The 19,299-nt window shown below is 38.3% G+C and overlaps 1 protein-coding gene across 1 annotated transcript in view; it reads right to left on the reverse strand.

Moving 5' to 3' along the window:
- Positions 1–19,299, reverse strand: part of LOC122809166 (sodium/potassium-transporting ATPase subunit gamma-like) — a 525,290-nt gene that overhangs the window by 200,635 nt on the left and 305,356 nt on the right. The window contains exon 2 of the mRNA XM_044080454.1: positions 12,291–12,326. Within this exon, the coding sequence (XP_043936389.1) occupies positions 12,291–12,326 (36 nt within the window). The remainder of the gene's footprint in view (positions 1–12,290; positions 12,327–19,299) is intronic.

Consider the following 19,299-nt stretch of genomic DNA (forward strand, 5'->3'; position numbering starts at 1 on the left):
GACAGATTCATAACCCAGAGGCTCCCTTCACTCTGGAATAAAATCCCAGTCCAGGTTAGGCAGAGACCCACATTGACTCTCTTCAAGAGGAATCTTGATGAGTGGATGGGAGATCGTAGGTTTACCCCGGCTATCACTTCTGTGTCACTGTTAGACAGAGGCACAGTATACTAACCTCAAAAAAAGGCATAGCAAAATTAATTTAAAATGGGTGGCGAAAGCCAAACACACTCTGGCTAGGCTTATAAATGCCCTAGGGCAGATAGCCTAGTATGAACCTATGAACCTATGAACATGGCTAATCCTGTAGAAGAAAAAGGCAAAACAACAAGCAAAACAGAAAAAGAAAAAAAGAAAAACAAATAACACGGATTACTGCATGTGGATTGCACAGCATTAAAATATTACAGCACAGTACAATACAGTACAGGCAGCAATGCAGTATACTTTCCCTGTTGCGAAGTGAGTCCACTTGACTTACTTAAACAAGTCAACCTGTTCACCTGTATCCCATCATTCAATGGAAGATGTAAAGCAAACAATAGTCAGCACAATATATTCCTGAAAACACATAATGAACAGTGATAAACCAAGTACTGAATACTTACAAGACTAAGATAGTTCCCACTCCCTAACCTCTTCTTTCAACTGATGAAGAAGGCCTTAAAAACTCAACTGAAGAATTCCTGAGGAAAAGATGTATTGACGAACTAAAAAACCAAAAAAACTGCTGGTGCTTCGACAGGTCACTATATTTGTACCTATACTGCTTGCAAGTGGAGAATGATATCATTGGCATCACACAAAATCTTGTTAAGCTGGGACAAGGCATCAGTTTTATAGAAGAGGTTCTCATACCCCCCATCAGTTGTTTCCTATAGTCCATGTGTAGCAGATGTGGAAGAATCTTACTCTTCACATTGCAATATGCCAGAGCCCTACTGAACTCATTGCCTGAGGAGGCTTTGTCTACTTTTTTAGGCCTAACCTAGAAATAAAATGGTGGCCTGGTATGAACAGTCAAATGTTCTGGACTCCAAGAGATGTACATCATTGGGGAGCATGGTAGCGTAATGCAAGGTATCACTAACATGGTCAAATGGCAATATGAGCTTCACACACTACAAATAACCTTCCAGACTTGGAAGAAGCAGACACGAGCATTTTAACACAAACAGTTGCCGATAACACCTCACATTATACCCACTATTCAGAGTCCACCACACTCTAATTAGCATAACTACTATGCTGTGAGACCCATTTTAGTGAGATAAAAATGTGGCTTCCATATTTATGGGTTCTGTGTTATGGTGGTCAGTTTAGTGAATCAGAATATAGTGGACATCAAGTATGTACTTCCATGTAGGCAAACTGACCAGTGGCCAGGATGCCTGGTAATGCACCCCTGGACAGCAGTGAGCACAAAATATTGCATGGAAGCAACAAGGACAATAACTAAGCAGAGGATTATGTGGGTAAAACAGCAAAGGACATAATAGGGACTGAAGATGACAAAACACCCCAAACAGTAGAACTGGAAGGGAACAACACCGAAGATTTATTTATTTTCCATTTGTTTACCGGCAAAGTCCGACTGAGCATGGATCCCATTTTCAGCAGTGGCCCGGGGAGAAAAGCTCCACAAAGATTAGTACAGCAAAATACAGTAAATACAATACACATGTTAATAAAGTACAATACAGAGTCAATAGTTAATAAAGTGCAGTTTTAAGGCCAAGAAAGGAGCAAAAAGTAAATATACTATACGTAGCACAGTGTGTTACAATAAACAGTATACAGTAGAAAGGACATTTTGTTCAGTCATTTGGTTACATTCATCATTGGCTAGTACAGTAAACACACATTGATTAAGAGTATAGAAAGGAATTGTTGCAAGCTTTCATAGAAGGTTAAGGTATGATATGATCTATTTAAATGAAGCTATCCAGGGTCAGAACAACTACATAACCAAGAACTATGTAAATGGGACCGGAGGAGTTTTTTAAAATTATTTTTGTTTCAAGTGGTCCTAATATCTACGGGGATGGTGTTCCATGCTTTGGCAACAGAAATGGAAAACAAGGAGTCCCCAGAGCTATTGTTGTTTTTGCCTATCTCAGCCAGTGCTTTATTGGTAGATCTTAATAGGCATTTCTTAAGAGTAGATATTAAATGGACCTTGAAGAGCAGGAACTCTATCGGGATAATATAGAATTTGGTGGGCTCTTGTGAGCTGGTTATATGTGAGCAGGTTGGGTAATTCTAGCCAGGATAGTTGCTTGATTGCTATACAGTAATGTGTCCTGAAGGATGAGTCAGTAGCAAACCTAGTTACTTTATTGTAATAGGTGTTTAGTTTGTTAAAGTCTGCATTGTTTAGGTTGATGAGTACGGGTGAGGCATATAGGAATGTGGATAGTAGGTGGGTTCTTGCGATGGTGGCTTGACTGTCATTGGTGAGGTGCTTTTTGCATCTATATACGGTTCCGAGTTTTTTATGAACTTTCTTTATTGTCTGTGCAATTTGCATATCGAGTTTCATATTGTGATCTATGATAATCCCTAGAAGTTTGGTGTGTTTGACAGGTGTGAAAAGGGTGTTATTGGCTGAGAATATTGTGAATGGTGGTATGGGGTCTAAAGCTCTAGTGAGACAGAATATCATCAGCTGTGTTTTATTGGAGCTAAGTATTAATTGAAAGTTGGTTAAACAGTTTTCAACAGCAGTAAAGGACTCTTGTGTCAATTCCTGAAGTTGAGGGAGTAATGGGGTGGAGCAGATTAGAGTGGAGTCATCAATGTACTGGACTAGAGTGGCATGCCAGGTGCTTTGTCGAGCTGATTGGTTCATATCTTGAAAAGAAGAGGTCAAAGAATGTATCCCTGAGGGACCACTAGGGTGACAGGTAGGAGGGGAGATAAGGAGTTTTGCCAATTTACTTCTTGCTGGCAGTTGGTTAGATAGTCTTGAAACCACCCTAGTGTGGAGTGGCTGAGATTAAGAACAGAAAGAAGTTTGGGATGGGTAACAGTATTGAAGGCCTTGAAGAGATCTAAGAATGCAGTGGACACTAGGTTATCATTGTTTCGATTTCAGTTGCCAGAAAAAAAATTTATTCAAACCAAAACTTGATTAAGTGCTTTTATCCATATATATCAAAGACTTCATCAGAATCAGGTAACATCAGGTAACTCATTTAAACCAAGCTTACCCTTTGAAAGCAGCCCTTTTAAGGAAATTGGAGAGGCTGCAGAATTGGAAAATCCTACTGAGGAATTCCACCAATTACAACTAGAGGGAGGAGAGGCATCCTGTTCATCATTATTCAGCGCGGCTGGGTCGGAAGAAAAATTAGACTTTGCTATGAGTTCTTTTGCAACAAATATGATTCAAGAACAAAATGAAGGAGTGACAATCATTTTGAATAGTACAGGTGACTTTACTTTATATCACTTTACTAATAAATGCTCCAGCAAAAATACTGTCAAGCTTTTGAGTAAAGGCCAGTCATTTATGCCGACTGCCAGGTCAATAACTGGGAACTTAAGAACTTAGTGATTGATTTAAAAATGTTTTTGAGGAAACCTAACTTGAAATTGATTTTCATTGACAGGAATATAGAATTTGTTCCATAGCTATTTATTAGGAAAAGAACTTTTAACCCACAGTTACCACTTCCTTCAATTATATTCGAAAAGTTGTGTGAATTGGACTTTAGGGCTGTCCTTATGGGGTGAACGCATGCCATTCAACACAATCTTACTCCGGTGGAGCTCACCCTTTTAAAACAACTAAGTCAGGACCAGGAAATCCGGGTTATGAAGCCTGACAAGGGTGGGTGGTGTGGTTATTATGAGTAAAAATGATTATTTGGATCATAAGCATGCACATTTATTTGATACAGATTTTTTTGAAGAAGTTTCTTTGAATTTGGTGCATATAGCTTACAAAAAAATAGACATTATGGTATTTAATATGTTAACACAAAAAAAAAATCAGTCCTGAGGTTTATGTGTTTTTGGAAGTGAAACTTCTGGTAGTACCCTCCATATATGAGATCCATAAGATCTATAAAAACATGTATAACCCCTGATCCCCACTGTAAATGTGGGCAATTCTAAAATTTATCCCATGGCCAAATCTATTGATATAAAGTTAAAACCATTTCTGCAAACATTCAGGCATTTTTGCATGGGTTAATGGTATTTTATGCTGAATGTACTGATGATACCTTTTTCTTTTTTTACTGTTGATGTGAATAATTTATTTAATGTAATTTCCGACAGTATTGGTTTGCAATGGTTTTATGAGTTTATGGTAGAGTTTAATGATTTGAGTAATGGTGATATTGAAATGGCACATACTCTTATGGAGACTATCTTGGAAAATAATTTTGTATATTTGGATGGACAATATTTTTTGCAGAAGAAGGAGGTTGTGATGGAGGCCACTTCTGCCCCCATCTTTCCTAATATTATTATGTCACAATGGGAGAGGTTATGTGTATTCCAGGTTTTTGCGCCCCCACCCTGGATGCGATATGTTTGTTTCTTGGATGTTATTTTTTCATCATCAGGAAGGGACCTCAGCAAGGATATTTGTCCTTTTATTGAATTTATAAATAAATCCAAATCTTTTTTTTAAGGTTCAATTAGTCTGTGGGTTCAAACAGAATTAACTGTTTAGATGTGGAGATTGGTTGGGACCTGATTAAGAAGAGGTTGGTGAGTAACATCTATTGTAAACTAACATATTCCAATAGTCTTTTACATTTTTTGAGTTGCCACCCTGAACACCATAAAAAGGGTATAGTGAAGGGCAATATATACATCTTTCTGGATTAGTTTCAGAGGACAACAATTTTATGAATGAAGGGTATAAGTTATAACAAATGTTTCTTACCCGTGGTTCCCCACTTGAAATGGTACAAAATATTTTTGACGGAGTCAGGAACAAAGGGGGAAAAGGGATTTTTTGTTCCTCTCCTTAGAACAGACAATGTAGTGGCAACAAAAGCATCCAGAAATGAAGGAAAGAGATATGCTAATTATATTGTCACTACATATACAGTGGATTGTGATAATATTTTTAGAGTACTTAGTGATAATTGGAGAATGTTTACCTGTTTTGAGAGTTTACATAGATTGGTGGGTGAATGGCCACATATTACAAAGCTATTGAAATGATCTTGATGAATATAGCACAACTGGATGCCAATGTGAGTCAACTTATATGTGCATTACTTAAACTTGTGCTTGAAAATAATATCTTTTTTGTGTCAGGGCAATTATGGGCACACCATGTGCCAATTCATATGCGAACCTAGTCTTAGCCCATTGGGAGGAAATAGTAATTTTTAACACCGCTCATGACTGGAAAGCGTATTTGTGTTTTTATGCAAGATTTGTAGATGACATATTCTTTTTGTGGAGAGACGCATATGATGATCTGGTATCTTTTGTGAAGTACTTGGAATCCACAACAGATTTTCTGAGGTTTACAATGAGTTGTTCTGAGGTTGAAATTGATTACTTAGATGTTCAGTTCAGTAAGGGACAAATGGTCAAATACAAACTTTTTTATATAAAAAGAATGTTGAAAAAATATCCTCTTGGCTTTTGATAGTATGTACTCTAGTTGTACATTCAACAACAGAGAGGGGACAGGTGCATATGATCTCTCACTTATGCACAGATGTCAGACGATTTAATCGGGAGGTTATGAATTTAGAGTAAAATTTGAGGAGAAGGTGTTACAAAAGAAACAAACTTGATAAAGTAATCAGTAAAAGCTAACAGAAGAGACAGAATGGAGCAAAGCCCTGGTTTTCAGTATGGTCACAAGATGCAAAAGATATGGGTAGGGATGTGAATATGGTTAAAAAGAACAATAATGAGGTGTATATGATGTTAACATACAGTAACAATATAGGGGGGATTTGTGAAATTATTAAGCGAAACTGGAAAGTGCTATTAATAGAAAAGAAGATAGGTGGTATTGTTGGACAGGTACTGTCTTTTGGTTTCAGAAGAAACAAAAATTTGAAGGACATATTATGTTAAGAACATGGATTATCTAGGAGTAATAAGGTTGTGTCTCAGCATAGAGGCACTTTTTGAGGACAATACAAGACGTGTCCTATATTTTGAATCTGAACCAATTTTTACATCCCTTAACAGGCACAGTATATATTTTTTTAAATGGATATGCAGACTATAGAACACAGAATGTTATTTACCTGGCTTTATGCCACAAGTCCAGCTCATTTTATGTGGGCAAAATGAATTGTAGATTGAAAGATAGAATCCTGAAGCACATTTCAGCTATAAGGATAGAAAATATACATAATGCCTTGTATCAACATATAAGGGTGAACATGGGCCACACATTTATGTTTATGGTCTTGCAGATTATAATGTTAGAGGTGGAGATATTGTTAACCACACTGAATTTAATGAGATGAAATTGATTACTGAATTGGGGGCTGATAGAGCCCCTGGTTTAAATGGAGTTATACCTTTAAAACTAGCTCTCAAAAGGAGGAGGTTGCAATGCTGACAGTTGATTGGTCAACAGTGCTTCTAAAATCTGTGTTCATGTTTTGTATGTTATCTGATGAAGGGCTTAGACCCGAAAGTGCTCATTCTGTGATGTCTGGATTTTATTATTTGTTTTATTAAAAGTGCAACTTGGCTTGGTGGTTCATTTGCCATTCTTTTACATATTACTTATATGAGAGGAAAGAGTTAAAACAGTATTTTGAATCAACTGATTTAGTTACAACACAATACAGTCAAAAAACAAATGGGTGTTACAAGCGTGGTACTTGTTCCCAATGTCAGCTTATTTTTGAAAATAAGGAAATAAGGGTGAACGGTACCTTGATTAAAATTAAGTTTCATTATACTTGTGATTCTGTAGGTATTATTTATGTGGCACTATACCAGCAGTGTAATGCATTTTATGTGGGGAAAACCCAGGGATGCTTTAGGGAGCATACATATGAACATATGCTAGATATTAGAAACAAAAAAGAGTTTAATGCTTTATATAAGTATACTTTGGGTTTTCCATCACAGTTTTAAATTTTTTGGTCTGGATACTGTTGACAAGTATATTTGAGGGGGACCATGGGATGACTTAATAGAGGCCTGTGAATTAAGGTGTCAGATTAAACTCAATTCGTTGGTTCCACCTGGCCTTAATGAAAACAGTTTTATAGTTAGTATTTTGAGGTTAAGGTCTTATATTGTATGAATGATTTCCAAACACATTGATTATAATAATTTTACCATGGTGAAAAAGTTATATTTTACTATATTTTATATCATATATTTTATATTTTATTACTGTTATTATCTTTTGTGGCATGTGTCCATGTCTTAGTTTGATAAAGCTGTCTTTAAGTATAATGTATTTGTTGGAAATCTTTCATTTTTTTATTGGCTGAGTCAAGATGTGATTTGGGTGAGGGCTATTTAAATAAGTTATATTTAATGTTACCTGATTCTGATGAAGACTTGATATATACAGACAAAAGCGCTTAATTATGTTTTGGTTTGAATAATGTTTTTTACTGGCATTCTTGGTGTTGTTCCCTTCCAGTTCTAATGAGGATGACAAACCTGACAGGTCCCAGAGGAAAGGACAGCAAAATTAAAATCTTGCTGGGGTGGGGGGAGGGACTCTAACCTGCTATGACACAGAAAACACATTTAGTCCAGGTCCCAGGCATGCCAGGCCGGGAGCCTCACACTTTCATGGCTTAGGAAATATGGACAGGCCTGGTAAATGTCTTCCTGCATAAGGTTCATAACAATATGCTATATGCAGATGGACTACAGGACATTCTACATGGAATGTAAGAATTCCCCTACACCATGAAGAGACTGTGTGCTGTCACTACAGGTCTGACAGACAGTGAGCACTGCACTGCTACTATGCCCATTGCTGCCACACAGTGGCACAGTTCCAGAATAGTTACATCATATTAATGTGTAACACACCCGTGTTCATGTCTAGTCATGGGAATGAAGGGACAGCAACAGCTGTAAAAGTTCAACAGCAAGGGGACAGAGGTCTTATTACAGACCCTAAGAACACATGACATGCATATTTTGCAGAAAGACAAATTATTACCTTTAATGACCAGGTATAGGAGGGACTGGAGCAGGACATCAATGCAGTTGGTGGCCATAATAAGGAAGTACTACACATAAGTCTCAGGATCATTGCTAAGTTATTGCATGCCAAGACCAAGCCACAGGAAATTGCCAGAGACAGTTTGACCACTACTGTGGACCACCAATGCCAAGGGGTCTCAAGGTGCTGGGGGAATTCCTTATATCCATCACTGAAGAAGGTGAGAGATCCTTCATTCCTGACTGTGGCTTGAGATGTGAAGCTGTACTGCACCCAAGTGATGATTCGGGGATTCACCAGTTTAGTAATAGGATGTGCCATTACTGTAGGGTACTGCCTTGCAACTGTGAATTTTTTGATTATACACATATATAAAATTACCTGTTATCCAGATATATCAGGGCTGCAACAGCAATATCCTACATCCCTATACCTATGTGTCCATGAACTCTATAACATCTCTGTGTAGCAGTTTCTGTACCACAAGGCCATGAGTATGTTACACGTATGCATTTCCAGGTTCCAGGTTCCAGTGGTAAAAAGACTGAGTACAACAGGTCAGAACATGCCTAATGTCAGAAAGTTTCCTGTGGCTGATGATGGCAATATCAGCATGTTACAGCCTGATGACAGAAAGTGTCACTATCAGCAGTGGAGGGGACACTCACATCACCCACAGCTGATATAATGGTTGACATGCTAGATGAGCCTCCTGCATCTCCTAAATTCAGAGCAGAATGCCCCATCCATATTAGCCCTGGCCAAGCTACACAGGTATCAGCATCCTATGCAGCATCAGGAGATATATTGCCTCTAATGCATATACATTCAGCATATGAGTAAGGCATATAGATGGCTATTGCTGCCATGACTCAGTATTTGCAGACATGAGTAAAACCCTTGGCAGCAGCCAGCTGATGTGAAGGTCACTGACTGAGGCACAAGTCAGCTGCTACTCACACCCTGTCAGAGATTGTGACTATACTGTGCGGCTTGTGTGAGGAGCTACATCCACATTAAGGACTGTGAGACAAAATGCCATACATGCAGAGTGATATGGTGTATAGGAACCTAGAACAAAGAAGCCTTTTGAGGGCAATGCTGGCCCAGTTGGTAGCCATTGGTGCATCCATAAGAATGTGGGCAACTGGTCACTATGCAGTGATATGAGATAGATGTGCACTATAAATGATCATATGCCAGACTTATACAGATGGCACTGTCCTCACTGTACATAGCTGCCTCTGTCCTTGGTTGTGCACCCTCCCTAGGTTGTGGCCAACACTCTTCATGCTCAGTCATGGGCACACACCAGTGGGCAGGCTGATCAGGGTCCCACAGTTCATTGTCATCACATTCTGCTGTAGCTCTTCTGCAAGAAACATTTACCAATGCCCATTTTCAAGGTGATGGATGCAAGTATTTTTGTGGAACATCTCGGTGGGGGAGGGGCACAATTGAGTTCTGCACTTACTGCCAAAGTGGTACACCATCTCCTGGATATCTCTCTTCCATGTACTGCAAGGCTACATGATATGTCTGGTTATTTGTTCCATGGAAGTTCCACCTCATTGTTGGAAGATGTGATCTGTGACTTCCCCCAGTCTCCTTGCCATGTGCATAGTTACTACATCCAACATCAGTTACTCTTCAACCTATGTATATATTGCTTTCCTTTTCCCCTGTTACTCTGTTTTAACTCTCTTGTGCAAATGATAATGGTTGTGCCCTGCCCAACCCTATGGCCAGTGTGGGAATGGTAATATCTGATGTAGTGAGTGGCTAGTCAATACAATGCACTGTACAGCCCAGATGTGTTATTGCATGTATCAGTTTTACTTTATGTTGGTCTCTTCATAGCCCAAAGTTGTGGACCTGACACTACCTCCTTTGACATTGCCATGATATGCTGTGTCTGCCTCTGCCTCAGATGTAGTACAGTTGCAACTTGTTCCTTCAATGATTGTTTACCTGACTCCTTCAAAGGTCAAAGGTATGTCCAGCAGTAATACAGCATCCCTACTTTAAAACTGCTTCCATTGAACTATATTATGTAGCATGGCACACACCACAGATATCTTCCTCTAGGGCACAGTGGTACACCACCAGATGTATCCAAGCAATAGAAGTGGGCCTTCAGAACTCTGCGCACATGCTTAGCTATGTTAGGTATCTAAGACAGTGTAGTGCAGTGTTATACTCCAGATCTGTTATGGTCTGTAGAGTGCAGGAGAAGTAATCTGCTACATTTCCAAAGCATATCCAACATCATGTACAACACTCAACAGCAGACACCATTATGAGTGGCATGCAATGGGATCAGCATATCATTCAAGATCACTATGAGGGGCAGTGTCTAATTCTCCCAGATATATGATTTTGAGGAATGTCATTGCACATAAAAAGCACAGGTGCCAGTCTGAGAATCACCAAAACTGGTAGGATGGCACTCTCACACACACACACACACACACACACACACACACACACACACACACACACACACACACACACACACACACACACACACACACACACACACACACACACACACACACACACACACACACACACACACACACACACACACGCCACACACACGCGCACACACACACACACACACACACACACACACACACACACACACACACACACACACACACACACACACACACACTGTATATAATACCCTGTGCACTGCACATCAGATGGAAGTTGATTAAATGATGAAGTGAAAGTGATTTCATTGACAGAGTAGATTCCATGTGAAGCAGATAGAACCTCTATAGCAATATGGTTGCTGCCAACAGCTTTAAAACCCTCAGAGAAATGACTTATTTAATAGAATGCTTGCATAGTAGTAAATACCTATACTTTTGTGCTGTCTATGGTAACCAAATGTGCTCTTATATGTGATGTAACATTGCATCAAGGAATTGGTATAGGACTTCTGAGGCCAATGCCTGTTAAAATCCTATCATGTCCCCTATCAAATGCAGCAAAGCTCCCACAGTAAGGATGGCTACTGTCACGTAAAACTTCAAGTGTACTAAGATATGTAATCTTTCTTAATTTCACGTAAGGGCAGCCCATGCTATCTATCTCCCTTATGGTGTCTCTCTGCATATGGTAGTGGCTGACAATATCTGTGCTATAGAGAAGATGACATGTTAGCCACTGATGAACCCTTCTGCAAATCTGAAGGTGGTGATGCATAACCTCATGGACACTGGTTCCACAGGTGCCCATTAACATGCTACCCAACTAATGCTGATGCTACCTTGCAAAAGACCGGTTCAGAACAGCTAATTGCCATCACTCTTTCCGCTTTATATATTTCTGAAATGTGTCACCATGTTTGATTTCATTATTTTCATATGTGATAGCTGTCATTTGGATTTTGACACTCATTTACATGCCATTATGTAGTCATTACTGCATGATGCATACGACAGTATTTCTTTCATAGCACAGTTACGCTGCATGTACCTCTTAATTATTTCCTCCCTGCATGTCACCGCTTACTGTACTATTTCTTAGAGCACACAGCACTATTTATTTCTGAATGCTTCTCATTAACCAGCGTAAAAAACTGGTGATATTAAAGTTATACAAATGTTGAAAATAAATGGTATAATAAACATTCTCCTTACAACTAATGTTAACATTATTTTAGAATAAGCATTATCTATTCATACAGAGATCTTTCTTTCAATGAAAACCATGCAACTGTGAGCTTTCTGCTGTTTTCATTGGGCTGCCATTACTTTTTTATATTAGCAATAGGGGAAGACACTTTAGAGTAAGTAGATTAACAGATATATAAGTAATGAACTTCAGCAGTACCTACTGGCTATGTAACAATAATTAAGGTGCTAACCATTCTCATTTTCAAATGTTTATTTTATATTTTATTCTTTTAAGGCAGTTAAACTCTTCAGGCACAAAGTGCTTGTAAAAGGATAAAGCTACAAGAATGTGGAATCTTAAGAATCTTGAAAATGTATTACAGGATCTAGTAATACATTTATTTTTTGCTTCAAGTATCACACCGTGAAAACAATTTAGAAGAAAATATGTTTTCAGAATGGTACACACACATTTCTCAAAATTCTTTATCTTCTTTCAAATAAATATTGCTCCTTACCATAATAAAAAGGATCTTCATTCCCACTTAAATGACCTGTAACGAAAAGAAAACAAAGTGTTTGTTTTTCATGACTGACATTAGAACATATAACATAAGCTGCAATAACATATATTATTCATTTCTTGTTCAATTATGAAAGCTACATCTGCTGTGCTTCAGCAGGTTACAAATAAATAATGTAGAATTAAACAGAAAAAATCCACACTCTACAGCTCCCAAAGATCTCCACCTTGTGTATTTCATATGTAATTAATAAATAATGGATTTATAAAATCAGCAGCTGCCTTGGGACAAATGCAAATCTGTTTTTTTTTCTTTCAGAATATAATATTTTTCAAGAATACTTTTCTAGAATTTGACTATTCATATTCATCTTAAATAAAATTTCATACCAACAAATAAAATGCACTTTGTTTGAATAAAACCATATTAGCTCAGAGAATTGTTATATCAAACTCAAATGACAAAATGTTCCTCATTCTGTGTGGGCATATTGCAATAACAGCAGCTACTTATACCGAGCTATAAATATACTCAGCCCAACTGGGGTCTCATCTCTGTACTAGACAATATTACTGTAGTACCCGCAATGCCTTCCTAAAAGATGTGTTCACTTCCTGAAAATAATTAACGCTTTTAATCCAGTCAGAGAGTGCTCATTTCTCTGCCGTTCTTTTGCTCTTTCTCAGTGACAACCCTTCTGTATTCATTTCCTAGTTTAGCAAAAGATTTGCATTTCGCAGAGATTAACATTACTGCAGTCAGTTCCCCAGGAACACAAGGCAGTATTTTAAAAACTGAATTTATGTAAGTTGAATGTACCATAACAGTAGTTGTTCATATCTTCACTGCTGCAGTAGCCTTAGCCATAGGGCTAGATTACAATAGCTAACTATATTTGAGATGTGGAAGAAGGATCCAGGAGCCCCAGCAAAGTATGATCTAGACCTACAGAAGGAATCCAGCTTATAGTGCTTTGTAAAACTACGTAGAGAGAACCGAGTAGCAGTTTCTAGAACACTTTTTGTAATCAACCCTTTCCGAAAAGCCATAAAAGAAGCCAGGGTCCTTGTAGAGTGGTCCTTGACCCTGACTGGAATAGATATGTCATGGTGAGAATAAAAAAAGGTAATAGCCTTAGACAATCATTTGGAAATATGTTATGATACTGATTGTCCTTTCTTCTTACCTTCACAAGAAATGAGCAATTGATCCAATTATCTATCTTATCTGAAAGGTTTATTTCTGTCAAGATAGTACCTGAGTTGTCTGTGGCCATCCAAGGTATGCAGTACCCTTTCTCCCTCATTTTTGGTTCAGGAAAAAAAATGGGAAAATGGATAGTTTGGCTAAAGAAAACCTGGATACCACCTTAGGCAGAAAACAAGGATTAGTTCTCAAAGAAACATGGAATTCAGGTACCCTTCTTGCAGAGGTCAGAACAATCAATTAATTGTTTTCATGTTAAAAATCCAAAGTCAGCCACATTAGCTGATCCAAATGGAGCAAGTGTTAGTTTCTCTAACACAAAATTCAGATCTCAAGGAGAGGCCAGCAATTTACTAGGAGGCCTCTTACACAAACCTCCTTTCAAGAACATTTTAGTATGCAACTGCCTTGAAAGTGGAGGATCCATAGGCAGACATGGTGAAATGGCCAATAAATGAATCTTGATAGAGGGATAAGAAAGGCCATAGCAGCTCGTATAAATATTGTAAAAACAGAGAACAACTAGCCCTGAACAGGTGCTGCTTATGTTGTTGGCACCAACTAGAAAACCCTTTCCATTTGCTAATATATGATTTTCTAGTAGCAGACATTCTTGCCTCCATTAGTAATTACTACTGCACATCCTCAGAAAACGGGTGCCTGAAAGGAATAATACCCTATTGTTCAGGCAGCCAGTTGAATATGATTGATTTTAGGGTGTATAAAATGTCCCTGTGTGAGTAGATCCATTCTGTGAGGAAGCTAGTGGTAATTGCTCTTGGCTATTTCCAAAAAGAAGGGAGAACTACAGCTGTCTGGACCAGAAGGGAGTCACCACAATGATCCTGTGGGTTTCCTTCTGAAACTTCAGAAGTATCTTGTATATTAGTGGAAAGGGTGGAAAGACATACAGGAACATTCCTGTCCAAAGAAAATAAAAGGATTCTGTCTTACAGACCTTCATACATGGAGTCTTGGAATATAATTTTGCATTGATTGTTTAGAGAGGAGACTAAACAGTCTCCTAGAGGAACTCCCCACAGATGGATTAAATCTTCAAAGATCCACACAGCTAGTTTGTATGTATGAAGGTCTTCCCTGGTCCTGTTCAGCTTGTCTGCAAACAGTTTTGCTCTAATGGAATGTAGGATACCTGTAGAGTGAGATTGTACTGGGATGATATATCCCAAGCTAACACAGCTAGTCTGTAAAGGGGGCACAGCCTGGTTTCCCACTTGTTTATTGATGTACCGCATCATTGTGGTATTGTCTGTAACCACTTGAAGAAGTCCCAGGGACCAAAGATAGTTTAGAGAATTGAGTGTCTTGATTAGGGCAAGCATGTGGTTGATATTTATGTGCTCGCATCTGTCCTTGGTATCCAACATCCCCTGACTGCTTTGGAGCAGGGAGGGGGAAGGGGAGGCCTTGATTTAAGGAAATCTGTTGCCTCCAAGAAGTGATTTTTCCTCTAACAAACCCTAGTACTGGGATCTGAAATGATAAAGGGTGTTGATGCTAGGACCAAGTGATTTAAGATACCACTGTATCTTTCTCGTGTGGATTCTTGCCAAGGGTGTCATGAGAATCATAGATGCCACCTGACCCAACATTCTGAGGTATTCCCTTGCAATGACTGAAGTATGAGTGGAAAACCTTAGAAATAGATCTACATAAAGGTCCATTTTTTTCCTGTGGAAGAAAAGCTCTTTGCACTGAGGTGTCTAGTTGACATCCCAGGAACACAATCCTGTGTGAAGGAGTCAAGAAAGACTTTTGAATGTTCTCTTGGAATCCCTGCTTGTGCAATAGATCTCTCATCTAAAAGTGAGAGAGAGATTCCTGGTGTTTTGAAAAAGACTCAGCAAAGATAAGTAAGTCATTTAAATACAGAAATATTGTGTATTCCCTGTAGCCTGCAATGAGCTCTTACTGAAGCTAGACACTTTGTGAACACTTTCGGTACATTCGACAATGAGCTCTAACTGGAGCTAGACATTTTGTGAACACTCTTGATTTATTGGATAGTCCAAAGGGTAAGGCAGAGAACTGATAATATGCTCCAGACATACAAAATCTTAGTTAATTCTGGAAGTCTGAATCAACAGGATTGTGATAAGAAACATCTTTTAAGCTTATTGTTAGTAGGAAGAACTGGCAACAGGTTGTAAAGGGACATCATTTGGAATTTGGGCACTATCACAAAGAGGTTTATGAAAGAAAGATCAAGAACTAGCCTCCAAGCATTTTTGTTCTTTGGCACTAGGGAACATCCTTGAATAAAAAACCCTCCCCCACCTGGGAAGTGGGAACTGGTTCTATCTCCCCTTGGGGCAGCATGTGATGAAGAGCAGGTGGTAACAAAAGCATCTGATCTGCAGAATGAGGAATGACCCCTGAAAAAGAGGACTTTTCCTCCTACTGCCATATGTAACCCTGCTGAATTGATTTTCAGAACCCATCTGTCTGACAAAAACCTGTTACCAAAGAGAAAAATGGAAATTCAGACTTTTGGGAAGAGAAAAAAGACCAAAGTGTGAGGGAATTACAAGGTCTGTTGAACAGTCATTCCAACATGTTGGAGTGTCCTTGGCTTTGGAAATTTAAGACTTATTTTTGGAATGTCCTTGCCACTTTGTCTTAAATGTCTATTTACCCGAATTCTTTTGAGGATGTTTATTCTTTTTCTTTTTCTTTTTTTGCCAAAAACTGGATGAGGAGATAGAAAATCCCCTGAACAATTTGGAAAGGGAGGACTGTAAAATCTTAGAGATTCCCTGGATCAGCTTGCCACTTTCATCATACCTTTTGATCACCTCTGCAGTAGAGTGGTCAAACAGTAAATCTCTATCCAAGAGAGAGAGTTTAAAATCTCACATTTAACATAATCTGGGAGGTTCTAAAAATGGAGCCAAGCAAGCCTCCTTAAAACCATACCAGAGGCCATAGCTCTGGAAGAAGCATCATACACACTCTGCAAACGAGTATTGATCTGTGCATAGAAGACACCAAGTTAAAGCAGATTTTACTTCACAAGAAGAAGCTGTAGATGAAACATTCCTCATACTTTCAAAACAGGTCAAAATAAACTTTAACATATGATCCGTGTAATTTAAAATTCTGTAATTCAAAGTTGCAGAAGTATACATCTTTTCCCATGCCTATCAATACATTTCTCACCCTTATTAGAAAGAGTAGAATGGGAACGAACTAAGTGCTTAGCAGCAGAGGGTCACCTAAGGCCATAGTTGCTGGGTCAGGTTTGAGAATAGAGTATACAAATGTAAAAGACTGAGGATCTTTATATTATCCTATCTGCTTTTTTAAGGACAGCTGGCTGACTATTGGGAAAACTGCAGACAGTAAGACACACATCCTTAAAGCAGACAAGACAGGAAGGATGGGTACAAGTTGTGTAAAATCCTTATGTAACAACTCGTAGTATTTTCTGAGAGAATGAGGAATTGAGGAGGATCTTTTGCTAAATATGTCAATCTATGATTATGAGGGGGTTTTGTTTAATGAAGAACATGATACAGTCACTGATTTTGAATTTATTGACAATAGGGTTATTATTGAAGGTGGAGGCTTTGTCACAGGCTATGGTAAGATGACAGTACCACAATTACCATACAAGAGCCCTTTTATGCGACCTAAGATGTCCGCTAGTATTACAATGTTTGAAAATGTTTTACGCAAGCAGGAAGAAAAAGAATATGATTCATTCAGAAAACATTTTAGAGTGTTCAATTTAACTAAAAATGAATGGGATGCCTTGCACAAGTTAAGAAGTTACAATGGAAATTATGTTTTTACCCAAGCGGACAAGGGTGGGAATTGGGTGGTTAGGAGTAAAATGCAACACAATAGGATGGCCTACACATTATTGGAAGACTGCATAACATACAAAAATTTGTCTCGTAACCCTATTCCAATATTCAGTAATGACCTACTGGGAAATATTAGAGAGGGGAAAGATTTGGTTTTTTGAATTCAGGAGATGTAAGGAGATTACATATAGTTAATCCTAGAAATGCAATCTTTAAGGTAATGCCTAAGGTGCATAAGGATTTGAAAACCCCCCACGGAAGACCTACAGTTTCAGGCAAAGGGTCCTATCTGCAGAATGTTGGTATATTTTTGGATTTTCATTTAAAACAATATTTGAGCAAGGTCACTTCTCATATTATTTATTGTGGGGGGTATGGAGTGGTCCCATGAGTATTATTAGGCTACCGTAGAAATCAAATTCCTCTATACTAATATCCAACATAAGCGGGGGCTAAAGGCAGTTAGGACCATGTTAGGGGAAGGCCCACAGATGGATTTCTTGATTAGGCTGTTAAAATTTTCTTTGACACATAATTGTTTTGTGTTTAGTAATAACTTTTTCTTGTAGCTAGAAGGAACCGCGATGGGGGCAGCATATGCCACAGTCTATGCAATATCATGCATGGATTATTTCGAGAAAACTTGTATATACAACACTGTTTTTTACAAAAAATAGAGTGGTGTCATTTAAAAGATACATAGATGACTTGATATTCATCTGTAATGGGGAAATGGATGAATTTGTTGACTTTATATCCCAACTGCAGGAGAACAACTTTGGCCTTGAGTTTACTTATTATACAAATAGGACAGTGACATAGTATTTAGATCTGGAGTTTTACATAAATGAGCACTTTAAAGTGCCATTTTAGACCGTTTGTTAAGAGAAGTGCAGTCAACAATTTCTTGGCAACTGATAGTAGGCACACTCCACATTTTATAGCATCATTACCCTATGGTGAATATCTGCGCATTGCCAACAATACCTTTAATAAAACTGAGTTGACACGCGAATTTGACAAGGTAAGAAATAGGTTAAGGAGTAGGGGATATTCGGAAAATGCTTTAAGTTCAGCAGAGAACAAGGTTAGGAAGAGCTTGGGGCAAGCACACCAAAAGTAAAACATTATGGCTAGGTCAGACGGGGTACAGTAAGCAGCATACGGAGAAGGGTAAGGATCAGGACGTTTTATTCTATGTGAATACATTCTCCCCTTTTTCTGACACACTGAGGATGTTAATTAACAGATATTGGCCTATCATTTTCAGTGATGAGAAGTATGGCAAAATTTTTCCGGATAAGGTTACTTTTTCCTATAGTAGATCAAATAATTTAAAAGAATTGTTGTCCACAGGTAAATTGGAAAACAAACACAGTAAGAAAGGTTATCCATGTGGCAAGTGTATTGTGTGTAGGAAAATTAGAAATCTACATGGGATGAATATCAGTGGAAAGATTTATACCACAAGGGATTTTTATAATTGTCATACCAGGGGAGCAGTATATATCATTGGCTGCGGATGTACCCCAACTATGTGGTATATACAGCAAACAAAAATAGCTGTCAAAAAGAGGATCATGGAACATTTGGGGGACATCAGAAGAGGTAGGATTGATAGTCCTATTGCAGAACATTTCACTTTTTTCTTTGGTGTGCTGGCCAGACCTAAACCACAGAGGGAAGGACAAGTTGCAGGAAATTTGACTCTATTGGAGACAGAATGTATTATTAATTTTAGAACATTACACCCTAGGGGGTTAAACATGACACTGGATTTGAATATTAATATTTGATAACAGAATACATATGTCTCTTATTTCAGGGATTTAACAAATGTCACTATATTTAGTGTAAATATGTGCTGTCGTTCCCTCCAGTATTTCAGGTTGGCTTGGATATAACTAATAGGACAAGACATGGCATAATATTGAAGGCTACTCTTTTATTTTTTTTTTTTATAGGAA

Source organism: Protopterus annectens, chromosome 8.part0 (assembly GCF_019279795.1).
Source record: "Protopterus annectens isolate FY-2018-M chromosome 8.part0, PAN1.0, whole genome shotgun sequence".
NCBI lineage: Eukaryota > Metazoa > Chordata > Ceratodontiformes > Protopteridae > Protopterus > Protopterus annectens.